Raw genomic sequence first — 27,174 nt, forward strand, 5'->3', positions numbered from 1 at the left:
AAAAAAAAAAACAGGTTGTGTTAATAACTTTTTTGTTTTTTTGTTGCATCAACCAGACATAAAAATATCACCGTTACCAAAGTTTTCAGAGTTCTTCTTTCCCGTCCACTTTTCTTAGCAAAACGCACCTTTCTAATGACGTCACTTTTTTTTTATATATAATTGAAAGATTATTTTGGCCATTCATAGACTGTCTCTGTCTTGTTACACCCCATCACACTCTTCTTTGAAGGTCGCCTGTGCTCCACTGAAGATGCTTTTCTATCCTCCACCAAATCTAACGCTCTAGTGATGTTGGTACCAACGCTGCCACCCTCCACCACCACTCCATCTGTCTATTTCTATTTCTACCTCTATCTGCGACTCTCTCTCAAGGTTGACTGGGAATTGTTAATAGAAGGACCCGTGGCCTCTTTGTTTCGAGGCAATGGCGGAAAACAAAGCACTTTAACTCGAAAACCATCAGGGGCCACATCGATATTGATTTTCGTGGCAAGACACACTTATCTATATATTGGGCTCCATTAGGGCTAACAGATAGGTTAGGGCACCTCTCTAAACAGCAGCAGATCAGCAGCTTCAAGTAAAGATGAAATTGGGCCCAGTGTCAATTTATCTTGTATTACTTCTCAATTGGGGCAACAGGGGGCAATAGAGTCACTGACACTGTAAGTAATAAGGGACTCAAGGGGCCTTACTTACTTTTGTATCACTTTCAGAGGTGCCATTGTTTTAAATATTATAAATATTTTGCTTTTGCGTTGTAATTTTTGCCCCCTGTCTAGAATATAAATGTTTTTTTTTTTTTAAGTTGTACATGGGTCACACGAGCGGTTTTGCCTCCCGCTACCAAGAAAAAGAAGACTACAGCATCGGCATTGAGAGGCAATCTCGAACCTACAGGGGCAACTTTCGTAGGCTCCTATGTTTGGGCTGCAACTTGACTGCCTCCTCATGAAAAGAACTACATGTCGGGACTATGGCATCAACAACAATACCACATGGGGACTTCAAGAAGTGTGACTGCTTGTGCTTCGCATTGCATGTTTTTGATGCTAGCGGAGTATGGAGGAGGGGGGGGAGGAACTACTCATAAAAATTACAAAGTAATAAGAGAAAATTGGGACAAAAACAGTACAAAAAACAAACACAAGAAACAACACTATTTTCACTCATTCTCTTTTAGCAAATTTTGTATTTTTCTGACAGATGGGTCTGGCTTTGTCTTATCGCTCACGTCTCCATCCCAGCCCAGAGGACAGCTGATAAGGGCTAAAGAGGGAATTAGCTACCCACTCAAAGGCTTTGCTCTGATCCTTCAGGCCAGTATTTGGATCCCTCCAGCTCTCGAGGAGGACAGAGTAACACTGGTTTGTGAGGATTTGGGTAGACTTAAAACAAAAAGTAGGGGCGGGGGGGGCGGGGCGGGGTGGGGGTAATGTATGTATTGGACATAGACACATGAGCCAGAATCTATGGGGGCACCAGAGGAGGGAAAGGCCGAAACCTCAGGGGCTCCTTTTGGTAGTTTCGTCTCCAGAGAGGCAGTTGATGAGAACACAGAGTACAACGATATAAAGACTGAAATCTGCATTCACAAATACATCATTTTAAAAATGTTGGTTTTGAAAATGTTCCATTAGACTAAAGATGTTATTAAGGTAAATCTGGGTCATAATCTTCACTTCAAATACTGTCTATTTTTTTTGTCATCTAATAATTGTTCTATAGTTTCCATAATCGGGGTAAAAGGTATATTGCTTATTTTGAGTAAATGAACATATAACAACCAAAGAGGAATGAAGGTTGGATTTTTATAGTGCTACCAGAGTGAATGCCATTATACAATAAGAGTAGAAGACCTCATTAGCCCTCGAATACTTAAGAAAAGGCGGATAAATAAAGTTGGTCTTGATGTTTACAGCCAGGGCAAACACGTACAAAGAGAAGTCAAATATTAGGTTATATAAGCAGCTCATGAGAGTGATTGGATTCCTGGATTTCACCAGGAATGCTCAAATAAAATAAAAACTTAAAAGAAAGCCCATGTGTTAATTTGCCATGCCCATTTTGTGGCCTCTTGTACACAAGATGAAAGATCTTCTAATTTTTAGCTCTGAGGTTTGAGGATTCTGTTTGTTCCACCAGATGGCGATAGTGTATTGACTAAAACAAACCCTGTATTTGGTGAACCTTGAAATAAAATGTCATAGGAAAAGGTACATTTCAATAGTAGCATCACAAATGATTAGTGAGTAATTCTTAGGAAAATACCTTTCTTATGGAACAAATTCTTCATATTATCAAATCCTAGCGTACATAATACCGGTGTGCTGCAGTGATCTTTTACACGCAATCAGGTCGCCTCTGACAGGAGGGAACTTGTTGCATTTAGGCTGATGAAACAACGATGGCGGTATTAGATCAATCAATTCACACTTGGATTTAGTCAAGATGAAGAATACGCAGCACAGTAAAGCACCTCTTGGCACTGCTGCACATCAGCACACTAAAGTACGATACAGCCCTTTTATGGGATACCTCAGATAATATGAAGTCAACAAAAATGTGAAAAACGAATTATATGCAACTTAAATTTAGACCACTGTAACAAAAAAATTTAACAAATAATTTCAGGAAATCAGTCTGACGTTCTAATTTTAGTCATTTTTGTTTGTTCAAATGAAGTGTTTCTAAGAGTGTGTTAGTACGAGAAAAAAAATAAGTGGGCAAGATGTAAGTGTCTGTCAACATGTCCCACGCGTCCCTTCATATAAATTATATTACAAAGAGAACGCTATTATTAGTTATTGTACGAACAAGAACAAATTCTCAGTTCTACATCCTTTTTAGAGGAGATTAAAATTATTAAACTGCATCCTGCACTTAATGAGACACTTGTGATGCAAACTGTGCAAAAGCTGCCACAGATCAACATCTGAATTATGTCACCAACAGTTCAAGCGACCCCTTACGAAAATCAATATCTGTCACATGTAATAATTCCCCTTCAGACTGACTAATGTCATTTCACATCACTCCAATTACTCAAATCTGCACACTGAGAACAACCATCTCCAGTTCTCAGGAATGTGAAATTAGCTGTCACATCCATGAAACCCTGAATGACAGTAAATTGCAACGATTATGCCTGTATTTGTAGTTTAGTAAAAGCTACCATCATCTTAAACATACGAGAACAATTTTTAATAAACAATCAAAATTAATTGAAAATTTTAAAATCACCCTTAGTTATTGAACCAAAACACATGGCTCAATTATTGTTATCAGAAATTGTATAAATAACGACATGGACTTACACAGACATATTATTGACTGCCAGAACTTTTCTAGTTCTTACATTTTTCCATAAAAACACAAGAAAGCACATCACACATCCAATTCAAACTAAAGGGCTACCCGTGCATATAGTGTGAACATAAAGTACAGGCACGAGGTTGTAGGCATTTCAGACGTTTAGGTCATTATCCATAACAGAACATAATCAGGAAAGAATTTTATCAATCCCAAATTCATTCTTGCAGCATAACACAACACAACACACCCACATTTACATTTCATGAAGAATTACCTTCATCAATACGAACAGGGAGACCTGCAACAGATGGTCCGGTCTGGTCTGGTCTGGTCTGGTCCGGCTCCTACTGAGGCCTGAGCTCAATATCATCCAAGTCAGTCTGGGATTACATGGAGAGACGCAAGTAACTGAGACAGCCCAACTCCACACACAAACAGTGGACCAATCCTCCAAAATGTTTGGAACAACCATCTGGTACCTTGGAGAATCTGCGCACAAACGCACAGGTACTGTTTGACCAATTTCCTGGTCGTAAAGTTGATGCTAAAATCAGTGGAGTAGAAGATGGAGGCACCTGGTAATTAAGTTACTTAAAACGCAAATTTAACAATGAGAGGCACTACTATCCTGAATCACTTGTAATTATAATTATATGGAGCTCCTCTCCTGTCCCCCCTCCCCCCCCCGTTTAGTTCGTACATTTTGCAGTCACAGGTGGCACGAACGAAAAACTTGCAGCTGTTTGACAACGCTTACCGCAATTGTTCCCTTTTGAGATTCTTCATAGACTCCGATATCAAGTTGGAACAAAAGATCATATTTGCATTAAAGAATATTTTTTTAACTTTCTTCCACAACCGCACTTTCGGTTTTTTTTTTTTTTTTTTGGAGGGGGGGGGGGGGGGGTCAAACTAAGATGGTAGTCGGAAGTGACGACATTTTGTAGTTTAACCACAAAAAGACCAAATCTGATGTCACTTTCGGCTTAAGTGTTTTATTTTTTCACTTTTTTTTTTTTTTTTTTGCTTCAAAAAGGGAAAACTGGACCATTTGTGTATGCTTTCTGCAATATATACTACATTAAAACCATTTTAATATATTTATGTATTTACTATGGGTAATAAACTTAAAGTAGGTGGCAATAGGTAGATGAATCTGGCAAAGATGAAACATGACCATCTCAAGCAATTTACTTCACTGGCTTTTGCTTTTAAATTGTATGTTACCGTTTTCTTAATTTATGAACTCTTCCTTGCAAAGAACAATTCTGCCACATCCACGGGGACAATATGGAGCGGAATTGACTACGTGAATAATATATATATTTTTTTTTTCTATAAAGGAAAACCTTCATTTTGATTTACGGTGTGCTAATGTTTCACTACAACAACGAATCGCACACAATTTTATCAAATGACTAAAGAACCGAAATAATCAACAAATGAAAGCAAAGAACCACATTTTTAAACTGTTTGTACTCAAAGTGAAAGATCTGTCCTTTTAAGAGTTGCACGAATGCAGCCTCAATATTGAAGCTTTATTGTACAATAGCACCACTAGGGGGAGACCAGCACAGTGAATGTGAACACTTTAGAATGCAAGTCCAATAGCACTTTATTTTTTTTCATTTTTTTTTTAGATCACCCCATTATTAAATGTAATTATTCAAATCATGTATGCCGTTTATACCCGATTCCAGGCGATACGCATTGACTTAAGTCACTCCGGTGAAACCAGAAGAGCAACCGCCTGAGGTGCTGGAGGTCGGATATGCAAAATCACTGGTTCAATACTGCAAGACTGAAACCATGTTTTGCATGCCTGCAATCATACTGTCTGCTCATTAAATACAGTTGAAGAAATATATTTGATATGTGGAAGTGATAATCAACCTTCTGGCCCTTTTAGATGCCGTCACTTGTGAAACTGCCAGGTAGCTCTAAAAATGGCTTTCCAGGTTCAGTACCAAAAATAGGATTATGCGTGTGCAATGCCAAGATGCCGCAGCTGACACAAATAAAAATAAAACACCACAAACAAGTCCCATTTTTGCACTCTTTGTTCATACGTTGTTTTTTCATCAACATGTTTTTTTGTTTTTTTTTACATTGATACAGTGCAAATGCACAATAGCACAACAGACACCATTAAGGATACATACTATTTTTTTTCAATACAGCAGATTTCGACAATTTGCATGTTTGATTTTTCTTTTGCTAAACACAAATATGTTTGTCCTCCATTTTAAAGCCTTCAATGTCCAACAGACTGGTTTTTCCTCCCTGGTAGGGACCCATTAACACAGAGAAGTGTTTGGAAATCAATGGCAAGTCATTTTCCAAGTGTGGTCGGCAACTTCTGTGAGGTCGTGACAAGTGGTGAAGCAGGGCACTGTCAGCATCTGTTTCCCATCGTGACCAGGAGCAAGTGTGATCATCTCGGTCCGTCAAATCGACCTCATTCATACTTCTTTTTCAGCTATGCAGCCATTCCGGATGAAATTCAGCCATACTGTAAACTGGTGCAGATGTTAAACATGTCTACGTTGTCTTGATATGCATATTATATTAAGAAAGAGATAACCTAAGACCTGAGAAAAATATCGCATTTTTGCAATGTAAGACACAGACGATACAGTGCCGTTCACCCCCATCAGTTCCCATCCACCACTGACACTTCGGCTTCGCGACCCTCACCAGTGTTTCAAACGTTTCCTTTGACGAATCGGGAAAAAAAAAAAAAAAAAAAAGAAAAAGAAAGAAAAAACACTGATAACAGACAGACACAAACGTACTCAGATGGCTCCCATTAATGCTGACTCCACACATCTTCATATGTACCTTTTTTTTTTTAATTTATTTTTTTTACGTATTAAGTAAACTTATGCTTGTGGCAAATGTATTTGCTTGTTTTTTTTTATCTGAGGATTTGATCCTTTTGTTATCTTTTGGGGTTTTAAAAACATTTGAATGTAAATTCAAACAAAATGGAGGGGGCTTTTAAACCACAGGTGGACAACTCGTGATGGCTTTTTGATCTTGGTGGCGCTGCTATCTCGGCACCCCGCACCGGAGACGTCACCTCCGATGAGGTTTTTTTTTATAAGATCTGCACATTAGTAGTAATGCTCAAGCACAAACACCGACCATTTCAGGACCCTCCCACACCCCCCCGACTAAAGCCCCACTACCCCGACCTCTCATTCCACTTCTCTGTCATCCAAGTCCATTCGTCTCCCTCAAGCCGCTGGTCCCCGCTCTCCGCTCCCTTGTTTTTTCCATTATCTCCCTTCTTCCCAAATTTATGGCAATTTTTTTACATTTTTGTATTTATTCTTTTTTTTTTTTTTTTTTTTTTTTTACTCTCTTTTCTTGGTGACAGCCGCAGCCTTTAATTTGGACTTGCCGATGTAGGCTTCAAAGAAGAACTGGACAAAGAGCACAAAGTAGCTGAGGTACATGAGGGACGACCACACAATGTTCTGCATGTGGGATGGACACTCCTGGCCCTGCTGCATCCACGAGTACACCAGGTAGTTGACCACGCAGCCCATCAGCATCTGGGTGATCTGGGTCAGTGTGATGAACATGGCGAACTTGCGCGACACCTTGAAGCCGGCCGCCCGCAAGGCGTAGTACGAGTACATGACGGCGTGGACCAAGTAGTTCATGGTCATGAACCATCCGCCGCCCGCCACCATGTCTTTGTAGGAATACCAGGAGTAGAGCAGCACGGTGATGTGGTGGTACCAGTGGAGGAAGATGAGCTTCTGTTTCCTCAGGACGATGAACAGAGTGTCGCCTGCAGGTAGGATAGTGGAAGACGAACAGCGGAGCAGTGGAAAAGGGAATGTAGTTATTATTTAACCATTTGAAAAGAAACGGGCTGTGATTCAAGTCACTCTAATTTATGCAGAAAATATGAGCTAAATGATGTAAAGCCACAAAGCTGTTGGCACACACAGAGCAGCACTGAAATGTTTGACAACATAGCCTGCTGCCTAATAAATAATAAATAGAAACACGAACGGCAGCGAACGCTGTATTTATTGCACCACTTATTAACCATAATGATACTGACACTGATCAGTTCTCAACAATAAACCACAAGAGTTCATGTCAATGCAGATAGAACAGAAAAGCTGCCGTATCGGAAAAATAAAAGTCTACCGTACCTTTGAAATTAACTCCAGTATTTAAAAAGTGTATTTCTTTTCATCTACTACAAATACAACTCCTATTATATCAATGATTTTTTTTTTTTTTTTTTATATCAGTTGTTTTAAAATGGCATGCATTTCCTTTTTTTTTGATCGATGAAGAAAACTGCTTAAGGAACTCAGGAACTTTTAATTACCGTATCAGCATTATGTCAGATGAGCTAATGTTTCCCTTTTAAATCCATGTACAGATGAGTACTTTTTCAAATTCGCCTATTGTTTTTTATTGTATTCCTGAGTGTAATGCATGACCAAGTGTATATGTGCATGGCAGATAGTTAGCCTGAGCCATCTGCAATAAAGTAAAGAACTACACTAGAAGTCTGCATGTATGCTTTTCTACCCGATGTGCATGTATTTAGTGTGAAGTTACTGAAAATTTGTGAGTCTGAGCTTGATGGTTTCAACGTGACTGTCCAGTCTCTAGTTTCCAGCCTTCACGTACTGGTTTGGACACCTGCTAAGATAGATCGAATAGTGGCAATGAGCTACTGCAAGCATTAAAACGATGATTAATATAACTCTAACTAGGTTTCAGAGTTTGAGCTTTAGTTAGACAAACATGGGCCAAAAAAGAAAACTGATCCTCAGAACCAGTCGTTTCACGGAAACGTACTCGTATTCATTGGGTTATTAGGTTTCATTTTAACAGCGAAGATTAACAAATACCGAGTTGTTTGGACGTTTTTTGTTTTTTTTTAACTTGAAAACCTTGGGAGATTAAATATTACTGATGAGTTATTAGGATTTTACAAAAGAAAACTGCTAAAATCAGCATATCAAAGTATTTAAAACGCAGTCCGTAAAGAGCACACGCACAAAATGAAGACATCAAAGTGAATACGATTCAAAACCTTACTTGGTCATCTAGTAATTCAGTTTAGCAAAATGCTTTATAGTAGACTACACAATATTTCATACCCATTACACAGATTTTTTTTTTTTTTTTTTTTTTAATTTTTGGACACGCCATAAGGAGGTTTTGACTTACCCAGTTCTGGTGCTTTACTAAGTACAAAGGCGTATGCCCAGAACTTGCTGACAGGCCCGTTGTAGAAGCTCTGGTCACAAACTGACTGTTTAAGCCCTTTCGTCATCAGGATGTTCATCATGTAATTCCCAGTACGGATGGCACCAAATATACTATATGAACAGAGACAACAGAAAATCATTGTATAGTGTGTAAAGTGTGACGGTACTCGTTGCGTCGTTGTCTGTTTTTGTATCTTGCACCTCTTCCACTGAGGTTTTGTGGATGGACACACGACTGCTGTATACTGTAGTCATATATATATATATATATATATATATATGAAGTGTATGCCAGGTGTGTCGGTATCAACTGCAGCTTCATGATGTGTTAAAACATGCAAAACGTTTTGCATACGTGACACGAATTACCCATTTATTTTTAGTCCCCAAAAACACTGCATTTTTTTTTAGTCAGTTTGTAATAAGCCATGACTCATTTTCTTTCAGATCACCTGCCAAGAGATTAATTTAGTATCACACACTGTGTACTTAATGTGAAAAGACATGCCGGGGATTCATAACAACACATCACCTGCTTCCCTCTGCTGCTGGTTGCCTAACGTGATAAATTCACTTTGCACTATGGGAGAGAAATGGCAAGCTATACAGAAATGAAAACAAAATGAAACTCAAGATAAACGCATGAAAAAAAAAAAAAAAGTCTGAAATAAAGTGGATGAAAAGCAAATTTGGACGACTATAGGTGTCAAATTTGTGGAAAGTAAAGCGAGATAGCTGGAGTTTTACTGATAACGTCATTAATTAGACTACTAACGTATCAAACTGCTGGCTCTTTATATCAAATGATCTGACTTACTTTGCGTTTTTGAGGGGGAAAAAAAAAAAAAAAAAAATTTACACAGCTCATTTATTGTCTGCTTAACCTTCTCACCTGAATGCAGCGAGGGTGAGAGACCACAGCACCAGCGGCTTCCTCAACTCAAACTTCTCCCTCTGTTTCATGACATGGCGGCCGCCCAGGATGCAGGCAGCGTAGAGTGCAGAGAAGAGAAAGGACTTCTTCCTGGAAACGCAAAACAAGAAGAGACATAGCGTTACGATTTTGGGACTTTTCATTGCCTTACCTACTCGGGTAAACGTGACGGTTATGTTTTGTCTTTTCTGCGGAACACGGTGCAAAATGTTCAATGCAGCAAATGTGGGAGGGGGTGGGGGGGGGGGGGGGACAGTTAAATGTGACAGAAATGGGTTCAACGCCGACACGAAAACAATATACCAGAACAACTTGATAGGTGACCTTCATTCTAAAACGACAAGCAACTATTTGCCTTGAATGTGATGCGCATGAATCACGTAGCTATGTGCAGCCAGAAACGCAGCAAACACAGTGACAGTGTCAGAGCATACTGCAACCAGTTATTCAACCAGTCTGCTTGTGTAACTGCTCCCCTTTCAGCCGCACCAGTTTATGAGCAACATACTGTTTCCAAAACCTGAACAAATATTTGCACCGACTTCACAAGCGAATTCTTGAAGTTGCGATTTAATGACCGGACTCCAGCGCCACCTGTCACCAAACGCTTCGCTTTCAAATTTACAGCTCTTGCCTTCCATTCAGTTACAGCTCCCACCATCCATGTGATGTCCGTGTGCCTTAATTGACTTGTTAGAGATCACCGCCGCGCCACATGAAGTAGTGAAACACCACCTGGCCCAACTGAAGCTAGAGAAAAGCGTTTTTCCCAGAGCTCAGCACAATGACAAAAGCGCCGGTGGTCTGACTTGACAGAGTGGACGCTGAGCAGGGCCAACAGAAAGACTGGGGAATGCTGCCTAGAACGAGACCGGGTTTGTACAAAGACAAAAAAAAAAAAAAAAAAAAACTATCTGGTCCATTGGACCGAGAGCAGAGTAACCTGTGTGGAGCAGAAAAAGCTCCCCCCCCCTCCCAAGAAAGTTATGGGGAAATAAAGTTATGACGGTAAAGTTGCAGGTTCCAAACAGTTAAGCATTAGACCTGCAGTAAAGGAAAAAAAAAAAAAAAAGCATGAACAGCAACATCCGTGGGAAAAAAAAAAAATGAATATATAAAACGACAAAAAAAACATTGCTCTCAAGAGACGACACAGATTAGGAATTACACCTCCGGGACAAACAGTGCTGGTGATAATGAGTTGAGCAAAACTCGCCCGACGAGTGACATTCCAGTTCAGGGACACAGTTTTTGTGTTGCTGTTTGGAGGTTCTATAAAAACATTATGCTTCAACATAATGTTGAAATGAATCCCTAAATCAAGACGCCATTGAAAAATGGTTGGATTTAATTATTCTATTTCAAATTTTTAGGTGTGCAGTATCGCGTTACAGGATTTAAGGTCCTACGGTGGTCGTTGGGACGTACAGTGTGCAAGCACAGCAGTGCACTGGTGCAGCGGTTCATGCACTCGCACCCAAATACACTGCAAAACATTTCTCACAGTACCACGGTTCCGTTTCGCAGCCTCAGCAGAGAACAACAACAGCACTAAGTTTTGCTGATCAGGTGTGGAGCTCGGCAAAAAAAAACAAAAAAAACAACCAAAAAAAACCAAAACGTTCTCTTATCTTCTCGGTCACTTCAAATAAACTGATGGCTGCGATACTCGGGAAGTTGACAATATACGGTATGAAGCAAATGCAGTTCTGTCTCTGTCCCCTATTTGACACAAAAACATTCATTCAACTTGGGTCATTTTTAAGATCCTTCTTTGTAATGTTGTTCTGCAGCCACGCGTTTCAACCAATACCAGATAATCAAAACAATGTAAGCTCTGAGTGATATAAATATCGCAGACGTTAACTCTTATTTTAAAAGAAATAAGACATCACATAGCGTATCGACTATTTTTTTTTCCCTCTCCACCCTCCCGCCGTTGAGAAGAAATTAAATGCCAAGAATGTGACACTTAAACTATTTCTATCGCAAAAGAAACCAAGCGGGCGAGTACAAAAGTATGCGCAGCAACATTGCCGGCGGCTCAGAATGAAGGACATCATTGTGTGTTCAGCATTCGTGGCTGAAGGGTGCCACCTCCGTGTTCTCGCTAAGGAAACCCACAAACTGGCGGAGGACAAAGCAGTCCAGACAAAGTCAAGAGGAGCTGCATTTCACAGGATGACAACAGGGTTGGACTGCAGAATGATGTCACTGTTTCTCAACCGCACGGGAAGGAGGGGAGAACAGAGCAACGCACAACAACTGGGGTCTACATGCTGTCGCGAGGCTGGAAGGGCTGCGATCGCAGAGGGGGAAACAACCTCAGCAACCCTTTCCCCCCCCCCTCTTCTACTGTACTACTGTGCGAGGTCAAAGGTCATGTATGCGATTATATGGACTGAGTTGGGATTCTCCGGGGTGTGTGAAGTCTCGCAAAGACACAACGCGAGTGGGACAGTTTGCCCGTCATCAAAACGCAATCATGATGACTTTTGCAGGTGTATTTTTATTATTATTTTTTTTTTTTACAGTGCAGCCCAAGCACAAGCTACCCGTCTGGCTTTCTCAAATGATTGATCATCGTCGCGCGCGAGTCGACTCCGAGCCGAAGCGCAAGACGTGCGGGGCCTTCTGTGGTATATTTAGAAGATGGATGACAATGCTGTCAGGAAAATAATAAAAGGATAAAGAAACCCAAGGGCACGGTCAACACGACGAGTCGGTAGAGGTGGAGGGGGGGGGGGGGGGGGGGAAGGGGAGGTGGTGCTGCTCCTGCTGCTGATGTCTTTGCAGAAGGCCCTGAAGCAGCAGCCAAGATGTCGGTAATAAATGTAACATCTCAACCTTCAACTTTTACGCACAAAATCAGATTAATAAAACAAACAAACGCTGTGAAAGGGGCCGCAATAAAAGAAGAGTTGAAGAGATTCTTCTCAGATCAGATCCTTTATTGTAAAAAAAAAAAAAAAAAAAAAAAAAGGAAAATAATGATCTGACTTAGTCTATCCATGTATTCCCAATGTTCATTCATGACAAATCCGTGTATTAATAAATGATCGTCCAGTTAAATGCTTCACACGAGTCACGTGAGAAAATTCCAATTAAACGAAATAGCTTGTTTTTCCAATGCTGGTGCATTCAGATCTATTAAAAAAAACAACAAAAAAAACACAGGCAGAAGATTTTTCTATTAAATAGCATTAAATTATGAAGAACAGAATGGTTCCACTGTAACAAGTGGTGGCTTGCGTCCCCCAAAATAAGTTTTTCAATTAGTAACGCGGCAATGGAGAAGAACAATGTTCTTCCTCCGATATCATAACTCCCTGCTTCTTACTCTCTCTTTCGGTTCTCAGCTCCCTCTCATGCAACAGGTGACAAATGTTGCACCAGCGTGCGGCTTCTGTAAATGACCTGCCATGAGGACGGCTTGACAAAGCCATGTCTGAACATGTCTTATTTGAGACGCCGGTGTGAATTTAAATCCCCCCCCCCCTCCCCCCTTTTACGCTCTCATCCGTCTCCACAGGCAACGCACGAGCGACGTATTTCTCTAACGATTCGCGATGAACCGTCTGTAAGGCACAATACCACGTCGTTTTATCAACAGTATCAATTTAAGCGTTTAAGAAACTGCTTCAGCATCTGCACAGGTTACTGCCTTTTATGAACCCACCTGTCGCGAGATGAACGATTAAGACGCGACGACATCCGGTCGTCACGTCTCGCGCCGTTCAAGAGAGCTGCGCTCAAAGTATCCGGATCTCCGCACGTCCCCCGTGTTTGTCGCTCCCTCGGTTTTCCCGTCTTCTCCCCCCGTTTTTTTTTTTTTGTCTGTCGCGTGTCCTTTGTTTTGGTCTGCGTCTGGAGGGCGTGGATTCATTCCACTGCCCGCCTCCGGTCACCTCCCGCTACCGCAGCTCATTCAGCCGGTTCTCATTCCAGTAATTAACACCATTACACTCCGCCCGCCGTCCTGCGTCGGTCCACGGGAAACCACACAGTCTGCCCGGGCCTCCCGCCCGCCCCGCCCCGCCCCGCCCCGCCCCGCCCGCCCTGCCACCGCGGTCCCGCCCAAACCCGCGCTGCCCGGTGTGGAGCGCAGGGACGCGTTCTCGGGCCAAGCTTGGACTCTCCTGCCTCAGCCCCGGTGAGAAATACGGGGACGCCCCTCACCTCCCTACACTGGTCTCGTTGACTCTCTCCCTTTCGGCGCTGGTTCGAGTGCCTGCCCCGACCCGGGGGGGATCCCGGGTCGTGAGAGAGGCGATTATTGCCTTCCAGCCGTTCCGGACTTTGTCCGTGTTTACGCACGTTCAGTTTTATTTCCAAGTTACCCGCTGTGTGTTTGCGTTTGGGTCCGTTTGCCAACGCCACCACATAACACAAAGTACGGTGGGTATCGTAATAGTCCAATTTGTGAAAATTGACCGAGTTGCCATCTACAGAAATGACAAGCCACACTTAAGGACAGTCGAGGGTAGGTGACGCACAAGAGACATATGAGGAGATCACTTCTGTCACTGGTGCTTCGTTGTTCCTCTGGTAGAGGGTTGAACAGAATCTGAGTCATTTTCCTCTGATCTCATTTAGAGACTAAAAAAATCCGACGTTTTAATAATATGGACGATACGGGAGATTAATCCTTTGATTAATAGCTAAAAAAAAAAGAAAAGAAAAAAAAAAAAAAAAAGGCCAAGAAACACGAGACAGAAGAAGCTGATGAATTTCAGAATGCAAACCCTAGAGCCAGCTCTTTTGATTCTGCTTTATGTCTGCATAGGACAGTATATTAGAGGGTTGTGGCAGTAGGCTCGACTCTGCTGTTTGTCGAAGTGGGCCGAGGCAGCGCAAATGAAAAACTACAACGTCAGATTTCTTTTGGGAAGGATCAGCATGGAGTGGGGACAGAATCAGCAGGGCATTTTCTTGCTTGCTGCAAGGTTAAAAATAAAAAAAAAACAGCTTCTTTTCTCCAAATAAGAAGGAAGCAGCGGCGGCAGCGGCGGCTTCCTTGTAAAAATATTCAAATCAACTGAAATTTTAACATTTCTGCTGAGCAGGTTTTGTTTGTTTTGTTAAAACTGATATCGTAGTCGATAAGAAGCAGCGACTTAAGAGATCACGACCAACGCGCACAACCATCCCGGTTGTGCGCAGCAACCGAGACCTGCTCGGTTAAGTAGATAAGGCATCTCTGGCATCTCTTTCTGTCGTGTGTGATTGTTATCGCAGGGTGAGATGCTGGGCGTTGGTCCAGTTTGCACCGCTGCTGCCAAATCAGGCCGAATATCTGCCATCTTAAAAAAAAAAAAAAAAAAAAAAAAAAGAAGAAAGGTGTTGGTATCCGAACAGAGTAAAGAACGTAAAAGCCAAACCACCCGGAACTCTTGAGGTGCCCCGTTTTTGGTGGCTTTTGGTGTTAACTTGCACGTAACCCGTCCCCCCCCCCCCACCACCACCACCGCCACGTAAAGCTGCTGGCTAACCTGCTGTGGAACTTGGGATCTCAGTATTAGCTGGTCCAGGAGATTTTCGCCCGTTAAGTAATCCTGCAGCCCGAGGATGAGTCGGCACGCTCGTGACAGTGAACTGGCGTCTACCTGTCCCGCCGAAGCCAGTGTTTACAGCGCGCACGTACGCAACTGCTACGTGCGTCGGTTCAGTTCAGCTCAGGTTCACGACAGCGCTGTGTACATCCTGAACAGTGGAAAGGCTTTGTGCCAAAGTGTGGGATGAGCAGGAAAAAAAAAAAACACACAACAAGCTGTAAATAAGACCGAGCTATTACAGGGAAGCACCTGGATATAGTACAGTTAGTTGCATGCGCAACAGTCCTAGTTACTATATACAGTATCTACCGATGATCACGCTGGACAACTCCTACCACCGGTTGGTTCCCTTCTGCATTTGGTGGCCCACATCAAAGGACAATTTATCTATTCAGGAAATAGAGGAGCACTTCTTTTGAGTGGTAATTATTTTAGCCTGTTAAGTGCTTAAGAACGTATCGAGTCATGCTCAATCTAAGAATCAAGACCAAATGGCTTCCAGGAATCTTGTATTGCACAGCACTTAAAACGGCAACGTGCACATTTATTTGACCAAATCCATGAACCTTAATCACGCCTCTGTACTGTCGGGGTCGAGGGGGGTCGCAGGTTGGTTGCGTGAAGAGTGTTGAAATAAGTCACGAAGAAATTAAATCTCGTGGAGCATGCAGAAGACTAATAAAGTCACTTAAAACACGGTTCCAAGAGACGAGTTTTACAGGTTTCTCCTCTCCGTTCCCATTACCCATGGGCAACGAAAGGTTTTCATTCTCAAAAAGGGGTCACATTGCGAAGATGGGTTTTGTATACTTGTATTCAACATAAAAAATAAGCTTACAAAGGCAGATATACAATAATAGAAGCCTTTATAGTCTGTCAATCAAATATGAATCAAGATATTTTTACACCCAACATGTACTGATGGCCGAGATGACGTTGGGGAGGCTTGGACGGGGGAAGAACAGCATTTTTGGTGTGATGGGAACCTTGTGACTCGGATTTTGGGAGGAATGATAGCTCTGTATTGCAAAATTCAACATGACAACAGGTCTACAGCCATACCAGCAGCCTTTCGAAACTGTAAGCGTCCTTTCATGCTGGAAAACAGAAATTTTAGATGTATAATAGCAAATCAGACCTTTTTTTCCCCCCAGCATTATTGGTATAAGGAATGAAAAGTTTGGCTTGAAGATGGTATGAATGGGAAGGCCATGTTGTCTAATCAAAAGGGGGTTATGCTCCGAACAGTTAAAAGTAGACTTCAGGTATTTTTTTTTTTTACCATTGTTGGTGCTGTGGACAAAGATTATGATGAACAGGGGCCAAATTTCTTTGTTTGCAATTATACAATTATAATTGCTAATTATAGCAAAAGCATTTTGCAAACAATGTATTGAAATTAAATGCTGCACACGAGCCACATTTCCCTGATTTCAAGTTGAAGTAGATGACACGTCGAGAAAGGCTGCAAGGCTGCTGGGAAAGACGAAGACCACTAACAAATGACGACTGTCAATGCAGGTTTCAGAACGCGTTTCTTTTTTTCTTTTATTAAATCACGGCCTTCGTTTGGCACTTTGTGCATGTACACTTTTTTAATCTTAGATTTACTTCTTAACTGTACATCTATTGAACTTTAAGATACATATATCCAAGGGATCTATATAGTCAAAGTTACTGATTAGACCTTTAAAGATAGAAGAAGCTGGGTCATTGGGTGGATCACACTCATGTCAGTGTTCGATCTAAAGTGCTTTGCATCGCACGCGTCTCGTGTATCAAAACAAGTATTATTTTTACACCGTTCATACACCGAAGACTAATGAAAAAATCTGCAACTACAAAATGATGCATTTACTCCCTCGATGAATACGATCTGCCTCGCTTCCTACTTCCCCAGTAAATACAAAATCAGTGTAAAATGAAGTGCTCTCTCCTTTGTTTGCAATCTAAGCATTTCCTTAACAGCCTGATGAAATCTGAAAGTCAAACGAGAGTGCAGCGTCACTTCAGGCAATTCCTGACGAGCCGGCCCGCATCTCTATCTCTGGCCTCACCAGCCGAGAGAGGGTGAGCAGCTCCGCAAACATCAAGCCGCGGGTGGATTCTGGGTTAACATGGTCAGGATTGATCAGCATCAACATGTGCTGCTCTTATTAAAACGGCAGCAACATGCAGCACCAAGACTTTGTACATTCAGCCGTATGACCATCAAGGGGAACCTCTGGAATTGCACTGGGTATCTAATAGCAGAGCGTTAGAAATAGTGATGTCTTAGTTGGGCTGTTGTTACATTTGATTTAGTGCAAAACAAATCTCAAGTAATTTGTTTTTGCATGCTATGCCTTCATTTCTAGCTTGGCACGCAATTCAGGACACAGGAAATGATACAAGATATAAACAGATGGCACTTCACTGTGACTGTAAAATACAACACAATCCTTACTACCCCAGGCTGACAACTGAAAATAATTTCTTCAATAAACACGTTGAAATAGAATTTTTTTTTTTTCCCCTCAACATCGACCGTGTCCTCCGCATCTTCTGCACTGTAGCTTTAAATTATGGAAAACTTGCTAGTTGCTTTCCTGTATAATGCCGGCATCTATAAATGTATTATCCCATTGTTTCAGTTCAACGCGAGTCACTATGGAGAGGAACGGGAGCTCGAGTTCACAACGAGCACAAACTGCAATAATTATTTCAAGAGAAAAATGGCAGCATGTAATTACCGCTGAAAATGATATCCGGATGCCAACTTTAAGCCGGGCTCACCTATCCACCAGCGGGGCTCGAGAACCCTGAAACAATCAGCTGGACTGCTTTGGGATTGAATAAGTAACATGAGACTCGGAGGGAAGAGGGTTATCTCCTCAACTTATCAAGTCCCCGAAACCTGACCCTTACGACGAGTCGGAGAGCGATGACACTTCTGAATTAAAAGACGAACGGATGATCCGAGTCAAGCTGAACGAAACGACAGAACGAAGCGCTGCTCAACTTCTCTGCAAAAACCTGCGAAGCCCATCATCGGTGTTATTTTTCCCCCAACAATTCCAGCTCCAATGCAACGGTGAATATAGAAGAGCAGCCGAGTCACATAAAACGGCGGAGAGCAACATTTAGAGTCAGGCCACGGCAAAGATCTCATTATTCATTCTCACTGCAGCAGTCGAGGACTCTGCATCCCTTGTTATCGGTCCACAGCAGAAACCACCGGAGATCCATCCGAAGTGCAGAGACCCGTGCGGATGCTGTCTACACCGGAGGCTTTTCAAACACAGAGAACACAGATCGCAAGCAACCGGCGCCGTAATGAGGTTCGGCGTCGTCTGTGGGAGCACAGAGCGAGTCAGCAAGACGAAGGTGCGTTTACAGCAGCGGGTAACGTCTGTCTTATGAACAGCGAGGTAACGCCGCAGAACATGGCGACCTTAAATTACGCATCAGGCAATTTTGGAAATGCACGCTGGGTCACATCGATTGCATCAATATAGGGGGGAAAAAAAACAAAACAACAAAAATCACACACACACACACACACAAATCCCAATGCACTTACACAATGTCAGTGCATACTGTGATGCATATAAAACGCTCAACAGCGTATTGCACACTGGCCAGATATTAAATCATTTATTTTTTCCCGCTACATCGTGCTGCTCGGTTGCGCCTGCTTTTGCAAAGTTAACTGATGTGCTGGTAATATACCGATGGCCCCAGCGAGGCAAAAAAAAAACAAACAAAAACAAAAACAGCGCTACAGCGAAGCAGCTGTGGTTTTGATGGAGGTGCAGGGTTTTCATTTGAAGCGCTGTCGAGCAACGCGCCAGATACGACAACTAGATTACGGTCCACATATTACCACATTCGTAGGCCGGATTCACGGCCATCTCTTCAAACTGTCAAACTTACGATAGAGCTCAAACAGCCAAATCTGAAGTGAAACGACACGTACGTGTATTTGTTTGAACACGGTTTATTTAGGTAGACGACGGTATTTCAGAAGAAAATCAGATATTTATATAAAACTAGTAAAAGCGTAACACCTGCGACTGTCCCTGATCGGCAGATGTACGGGAGTTGAACAAGGGGACTGCCCGGGGTTTTTGAGAGTGTGACAGTAAAGGTTGACCCATATTAATATCATCTAGCTGAGACTGCAATTAACGCAAAAAAAAAAAATAAAAAAAAAATCTCAGGTCTCAGATGACGCTGACGCTCCAGAAATGAAAGGAAAGCAGGGACGAGTGCAACATCCGAGGTAAAGGATGGCCTTTTTTTCATCCCTCACACTTTTCTGACTTTGCATTTGATCAGCTCCGTCGGTTTTTCCAGAATGTTGATTGGTCTGGGTCGGTGGACCACAGTTTCACAAGTAGGGAGGGGACACGAGGCTGATCGCGCACACACACACACACACACACACACACACGTCTCTACGTCCGTGTCCTCTTCCTCGTCTTCCCACAAAAACATCCTTCGTCGCCCGTGCGTTGCAACGCTGAGCCGTCTGCTGCCGGTCTCCGGGGGAACACATCAGATCAGTGTACCAGTCTCCATTCATCCCTGCAACACAATGACACGCACACAGTATTCTGTACCACACAACGTCCACAAGATGTCTTGAGGTTTTGAAACGCGGGGTTTTACGCGAGCCGGGACTCGAGGCCGGACGGAAAATTCCTCCGCAAGACGCGCGTCACCCCTTTGAATGATGAAAAGTGAAACAGGCTGCGCTAAGAATACTAAATTCAGGTGACTCATCAGCGTAACAGCGCGGAGTGGCCACGAAGCACGAGTATTGACTCGGTTAACCGTTTCACATTATGTTTGAAATGTGAAAGATAATTAAGAGCAAAGCTGAAAGTTTGTCCTTTAAATCGACAACGACAAATGCAACACTCTTATTTGGCCATTGCTAACTGTGCTAACAGCGCTTACAGCCCGCAGCTCTGATAATCATGGCCGGCATGGATAATTGACCCAAATCAGCCTGTAATTGGATTCTGTTACTGCCAGGGCTGAACAATGTATCGTTTCATTATCAACACTATAACATAAGCGTGCGCATTAGTGACACTGCAAAGGGTGTTATGCACTCTAGCACAAAATGTCATGCCGTTTCAACGACTCCTCGCACGCGCGGTTATACGCTCAACTGATGCGTCTACTCTCTGGCGAATTCAAAGTTAAGATTTCAGACAAAAAAAAAAAAAGAACATCGACTGTGAAATCCAAACTTCCAACACATCATAAATCGTTTGCCTTACCCTTTGGGGTCCGTTCGACGTCCTGATCGATAGTCATCCGTCAACGAGGATCTTCCTCCTCTTGGGGTTCCCTCCGACTCCGGCAGTGACAAATAAATAATCCAAACTCTTACGCAAGCTTTCTGTATTACGGGTAAATTCGAGTTGTTCGCGTCGGCCAACGACGTGACGGACAGGCGCGAGCGGAAGTGTGTGATAAACCGCCTGCTGCATCATTAAGTGTTGGAGCTCGACTTATTAAGCAACTGAGCTGTTGCATAATCAGTTATTAGCATACGACAGATATCATATATTGTAAATGTAAAATAGTTTCCTTCCAGCTGTTGCTCACGTGGGAATTGTTAAACTGTTTTAAGAGTCTGTTTTAAGGACTTTGCTGTCTTAAATGCCTCGAGATGACTTGTGTTGTGATTTGGCACCATGTAAATACAATTATTTGGTACATATGAACAAATTGCAGTGCAGATATGCATTTTACAGGCAAGAGGTTGGTTTAAAAAAAAAAATGACCAATGGCCAATCAATCAGTTTTTGAAATTATATATTTATATTTTAAGTTAAATTGCTCTTTGACTTTTAAAATGTTCAAATATGAACAGTTGCGGTTCTAATGACTTGGCAAAAAAAAACAATTAAAATTCATACATCTAATACTTGGGCAATATTGTCGTTTATTGCTAAAGACTGTTAATGACAGTCTAAATCTGCTGAAAATTAACATGAATTCACTTTTCAGTGTATTTGTTTCTTATTTAATATGCCAAAAACTGAAGAAAAAAAAATAATAAACAGAGGAAAAATCTATGCTATCTTCACACTCAAGCTCGGTGCTGAAAGAAAATGTATTTGCTAAACACAATTATTTCAAATAATATTTGCAGATGTTAATTTTGAAGACTAAGTTTCTGGACTATATGCCACTGATAAAATTCATAAAAATGGTAGTGTGCAAGTTTGATTCGAATATGGCATAAACGTGTCAGTTTAAAGCGTCGCATTGAACTAACCGCTAAACAGCTTGTATTTATATACTCTGCATTCAAACTACTGTCTAACTCCTTCCCTGCATTTCACCCTATTTCCCCCTGGTTGTAGCCCCCCCATCGGCCCACTCTGACCTCCTCCACGACATGAACAGCAGAGGGGAGGTCAGCACAGATCAGCTGCGACACGATTGGCTAACGCTCTGTCAGCAGACATCAGAAGATGAACGTTATTGGTCGGTTGTCAGTACCAGGGTATGGACAGCTCCTACACATTGCTACCACCCATGTGTCCCTTGCTCTCTCTCTCTCTCTCTCTCTCGCTCGCTCTCACACACACACACACACACACACACACACACACACACACACACACATACACACACACACCCGTTTCAATGAATAAGAAGGAAGCTGTTCTGAGACCTAGAGCTCTCTATTCAGGGGTAAATTTGAGTTAAAAATAATCTGCTAAGTGCGAGTCTTTTTCTACAGGCACATCAAACAGATGACAGAAGAAGTCAGATGAACGCCTCTTGCTCGCAGTGTGCTGCTTATATTTTTTTTTTTTACAAACCCAGTGCCACCGAATGCTTAATGAAGCTTATGCTAACTTTACGCATGACTTATTTTGTTTTGCCAGAACCGTTTCTTGCTCAACCTGGCGTGGACCCGAACGATAATGACCCTTCAGTGGCTTCACGCAAAGGATGGTCGGATGAACCCGTGCATGACCTACACGCGAGATGCATCACTGCACAGCAATATTTACTTAACCCCGGTAGCAATAGTGAAATATCGGACTCAAATCGTGTTTGCGGTTTACACGAAGCCCGACAAGACAGCTTCCTGGTCATGTTTAATTTGTTTTCATCTTAAACCAAGCTCCTCGGTTATTCCGAAAAGGTTTCGCGAAATACGCCACAACTGTTTGAGCTTGTTCGGCGTATTGCGTGCCACGTCTTTATCATTTTAGAGCTGAAAACGATTAGTATATTAATCGATCACTTAATCAATAGAACATTAAGGGGCAAACCGTTTCGACAGATGATTATAGGTTTCAGTCATTTTTCAAGATAAAAACTTCAAATATTCTCATGTTACTTGTCTGGATTTTCTATTTGTCCTTGTTTTACATCACTGTAAACAGAAAGCGTTTGGGCTGAACCAAGCAAGCTGTTTGAAGAAGTGCCCTTGAACTCTGTGGCCACTTCTTATGGTGATATTTTTAAATACATTTAAAAAAAAAAAATAATCGACAGATTAATCAATAGTAGATTTGGTAAATTTAAATATCTTTTACGATCTAGACCCTCTGGGTAATCTTTAAAGAAAAGAAAAAAAAAATGCAAAAGTTTCAAGACGTGTTTAAAGACCAAACAGCTCATCGACTCATCAAGAAAGTAATAAAACAGATTGAATAGATGGTTCAGGTATTTTACTCGCAACCCTACTCCAATCCAGATCATTTCAATCCCAATCCAAATCTAGAATACGCAAGAGTTCTGAATAACCGCAATAACGCGATTATGTCGTCTTTTCCATTCTCCTATAACAAAACAATACAAATTTAGCGCGGTATCCGGTTGTCTTTAAAAAAAAAAAAATGCCTACGTCCACAGTCAACCTACGTGTCTTTTGTCTTCAATCTCGTGTTAAAAAAAAAAAAAAAAAAAAAAGGGGGGACAAACCACGGGATGACCGACGGGCACGTAGTTTGTCAGCCTATGGCGGGCTCGGCTCGGTAAACTACTGGCCCAGTGACTGGATGGAGGAATGGCAGCTGGAGGATCGCGTGACCTTTTTTTTTTTTTTTTACGATACCGCCGCGGCGCGAGATGCCCGGGGAGACTAAAATCACAGGAAATCAAGGCCAAATCCATCCCGAGAAAACACGCACGACGCGCGGGGAGGAGGAGGGGGAGGTCGCCCGTGTTAAGTCTGCGAGTCCAGACGGGATGAAGAGTGCCGGAGCCCCCCCCCAAAAAAAAAGTATCCGCACGCGGCCGGAGGCCTGCGCGAATTTGTTCATTTCGCGAAGCGCGAGCTGTAATTTGCGGATGATGACAAGAGAGAGAGAGAGAGAGAGAGAGAGAGAGAGAGAGAGAGCCTGATATAATAGGATACTGCGAGGTTTAATCCCGGTGAGCGAGGCTGATGCATGCGCGTCCTAATAGCCTCCGGTTCACGTTTAGCACGCGCACACCCGAGTTAAAAAAAAAAAAAAAAATTAAAAAAAATTAAAAAAAAAAATTGCAGTAGAAACCCCGTCCGCTGTTATATGGGATTAAAAAAAATAAAAAAAATAATAATAAAAAAAAAAAAAACCGAGGCGCTAACGCGTTACAATGTAGCCTTACCAGTTCTCCTGCATCCATCGGATGGCTTCGTCCTCGTTGAACTGTCTCTCGAATTCGTACTCTTGCAGGGCCAGCACCGACATGCTCGCTGCGCTTTGCGTTTCCGTTCACGCCGCTGAATCAAGACGATACTCGGGCCCGAAGGTGTTTCTGTTTTAGTCGGTTTCCTCGCAGCCCTCGACTCGCATCGCTCGCGCTGCTCGTCAGGACCTCGCGGTTAGTGCGCGAAGCAGCTCGGCGGTAGCTGCACCTTCCTCCTCCACCGGCTGGGTAGAACCTACGCCCTCTTCCTGAGGAGGAGGAAGAGGGAGGAGGAGGAGGAGGAGGGAGGAGGGAGGCGCCCCCGGGGTCCTAACGCCGTCGGGTTTCGCAACCTAACGTCATCGCGGCGCTTTTTGAATTCGGTTGATTCTCAGTTGATTCACTTCCAAGTTTTGAAAATTCATTTAAAAAAAAAAAAAAAAAAAAGTATCGTGATACAAATAGGAGCCCCCGAAACGAGACTATCCGTTGATAAATCCAGCTGCAAAATGATAATTCCGATCAAATGACTTGAGGATTTGAGCAGAGCACAATTGATCAAATACACATTTTCAAACAATAGTCTCGGTGTGATTACTTGGTTTCAGATCATGTAACTAAAGCAAAGAGTATTTAGTGGAATGCTTCCTTGTATCTGTTTTGTGTTACTGTCATATCGGTCTCAGTATAAAGTCACTAATGCCACTCAAATGCACAATTTAACACGTCTAGAAATACACAAGACAGGAGGAGTGCATCACACAGTCGGTAAATGCTGGATCCCTTTCTTGCACAGTCATTGGCGATTTCCTAACATGTGATGATCGATCTATCGGTCTGACCAGGGTGGAAGCAATTTCGTCATCAGGAAGAAGGGTAAACAGGTGAGCTGTTGTGACACCACCTGATTGAACTGCAGGTTGTGTCCCTTCCCCACTGATACACAGACTGTGGCAGACTTCGGATGGTGAGCTGATGATATTGCATTTGACTTTTGGCAGGTTTACTCGTGACGCCATCCACAAACACTTGCAAAAATCAAACATGGCAAAATTGTGTTGCATGTATCTGATGAACAGATTCATCGTCCGCTGCGTAAACTACCTGTATAAAACGCGACTACACCTTGAGCACTTTTCCAAAGGGTGGAAGACCAGACCTATGACGCATGTGGAGAGCAAGGGTTGCCAGACGAACCCGGCGAGTTAAAATGTACTATATTTGCTTTTCAGAAAAGCGCATCATCACCCTCAAATGCTCTTTGCACTCGCATATAAAGGTTATACAACCGTATTTGCTCCTAATAGTGAACGATATAACACGCGGTGGAAGGACGACTGACACGATCCGAGAAAGATTGCAGAAATGTATATTAACTGGAACTGGTGTCCTAAAACCTGTTGCTTTGGAACATGCCGGAAGGCTTTCTACAAGATGTTTAGTTGTAATCCAGAAGTTCGGCAATTCGCATCTGACTGATGGTGTCGATAATTTGAATCATTATTTATTTTTCATTTATCTGAATTTTATGATTATAGTAATTGCTAAAAGAGATGGTGGTGATCAGCTGATTGGAGTAAAAGTGACTGAAATGTGATTTTAAAAATTCAGAATTGTGCCTTTAAACTATTTAGGAGTTACATCGCACTGAAACTGCACAGCAGGGCCCCCCTTTCGCAGAAACATTGGCCCACTGAACCTGAAAAACCTGCGTGAAGGTGAAGGGCGTATTTTTGTTTTGTTTTCAAAGCTTTACATACATAAAGACCGCAGACAATCTTTTAAGGAAAAGCTAATTGTGTGAGAGAATTATTTAGCAAAATACGCTTGATTTATTTTACTTTACGGGTTATATTTAGTCAGCTTATTTGGAAATCACCGGCCAAACTGAAAATGCCATGCCCATTCCTGGATCTTTTGTGAACAGTAGAGGAATTTATGAATAATTTCTCTTTTAATTTAAGCGACTTCTCCCATCCGCTTATTGTAACACTTAGGTGCTGCACCCAAACAGTTTTTCGCCACACCCAAGCTACCATAACTTCACTCCAGGCTTTGTTTTAACGATTTTGGGTGATTTTTTTTAATTTTTTTTTTTTATAGCAGACTGCGTTTAAATAAATGTTGTAATGATTATAGTTGAAAATGTAGTGAAAATGCAGTTTTTAGTGAAATCACTGCCCACCACCTTCCACTCCTACCACAGCACCCACGCCCTCCAGAAACTGGCAAAAATCCTGCCACCTAACTTGTTGGGCAAGCTGAGTGTGCTGCTGTTACGTAATGTGACGTGCTTCACCTGACAGCGCATAATGCGTCACCCTCCGATAAACCACGCGTCACCCTCCGATAAACCACGCCCACCGGAAGAGGAAATAATTGGCGCCAACATTCAAACAAAATGCGTGCAGCTGGCGGAAACATTCGTTTTCAGCGTGTCAAATGATTATTTCGGCACCCTACGTCTGCCAGAGAGGAAAGAGCTATTGTGTTGGCAAAGATACTGTGAGCTGGTGAGCAACGGCAGTCAAACGGGCCACAGAGGTATCCTGGTCTTTCTAAAACTTAATTAAAAACACGTACTGTTGTTCTGGAGGCCTCCCCGAAATCCCAAAAGACTCTACTACCGATGTGAATGAATAAAAATTTTAAAAAAATCCTGTCCAGGGAATGCCAAAAAAGATTTTAAACACTTTGCCCAAGTTGGGCCTCCGTCTGAATCCAAAGATGACAGCCAGTCTGCCACCTCCCCTCTCTCCATTTTACTGGCGACTGCAGAGGGAACAACTTCTCCTGCTACCTGAAGCAGAGTGGACCTGCTGGAACCAGCTGCTGCTCCTGAGGCTTTCCATCTTTTCAGATCTGTGAGCCGTTTTATCCTGCTGACTCCCCCGTGGTGGACGCCTGACGTCCCCCTGTCCTCCTGCTGAGCTGGGACCATCTCTGAAGTTTCAATGTGAGACACCAAGTAAGTTTTTTTTTTTTTTTTTTTTTTTTTTTTTTTTTTTTTTTTTTTTTCTTCTGCTTGTGTATTTACCCACACTGTCAGGTGATGTTTTGTCCCGTGAGCCGCGGAGTTTGTGATGCACCTCCTTGTGGTGACTGCCAGCTTTGAACTTATTCACTGCTTTGATGGACAAAATAGTAGAAACACCTGTTGGTACAATGCCGCGCACTTCAATTGCACCACAATTGGCAGCCTCCAGAACGACCATACAGTTAAATCAACCTATCTATAGCAAATGATGGAACATTATCACTTTAATGGAGATGGAGATTTTATTTGGAGGACTGTATTAAACTACAACTGTGCCTTTTTTTTTTTTATATATATATATATATATATATATGAGTGTTACCTCTGGAACACGCTGCCCTTTCACATGTGTCTGTCATTTTTTGGCTTCGTGGCTTGTCTGACATACAGTGCAGGCTGTCGTGCTCACATTTTCCACATTCGCTCAACACAAATGTTCAG

At 42.3% G+C, this 27,174-nt stretch overlaps 1 protein-coding gene across 3 annotated transcripts; it reads right to left on the reverse strand.

The window, feature by feature from the left end:
- Nucleotides 1-5,360: 5,360 nt before the first annotated feature.
- Nucleotides 5,361-23,957, reverse strand: elovl6 (ELOVL fatty acid elongase 6). Of its 3 annotated transcripts, none has more exons than XM_069171109.1 (4): nucleotides 23,676-23,957; nucleotides 9,463-9,594; nucleotides 8,530-8,681; nucleotides 5,361-7,120 (listed from the first exon to the last, which is right to left on the reverse strand). In XM_069171109.1, exons 1-4 carry the CDS (start codon nucleotides 23,756-23,758, stop codon nucleotides 6,678-6,680), a joined length of 810 nt encoding a protein of 269 aa, XP_069027210.1. In that variant the 5' UTR covers nucleotides 23,759-23,957; the 3' UTR covers nucleotides 5,361-6,677. The 3 variants fall into 3 exon arrangements, with proteins under 3 accessions (XP_069027210.1, XP_069027212.1, XP_069027211.1); XM_069171111.1 differs by lacking the exon at nucleotides 23,676-23,957 and adding an exon at nucleotides 20,333-20,398; XM_069171110.1 differs by lacking the exon at nucleotides 23,676-23,957 and adding an exon at nucleotides 19,495-19,854.
- Between the last annotated feature and the right edge of the window lie 3,217 nt (nucleotides 23,958-27,174).

Source organism: Embiotoca jacksoni, unplaced genomic scaffold (genome assembly GCF_022577435.1).
Source record: "Embiotoca jacksoni isolate LCO1_2020_lvr unplaced genomic scaffold, fEmbJac1.0.p SCAF_5, whole genome shotgun sequence".
In the NCBI taxonomy this organism is placed as follows: Eukaryota; Metazoa; Chordata; class Actinopteri; family Embiotocidae; genus Embiotoca; species Embiotoca jacksoni.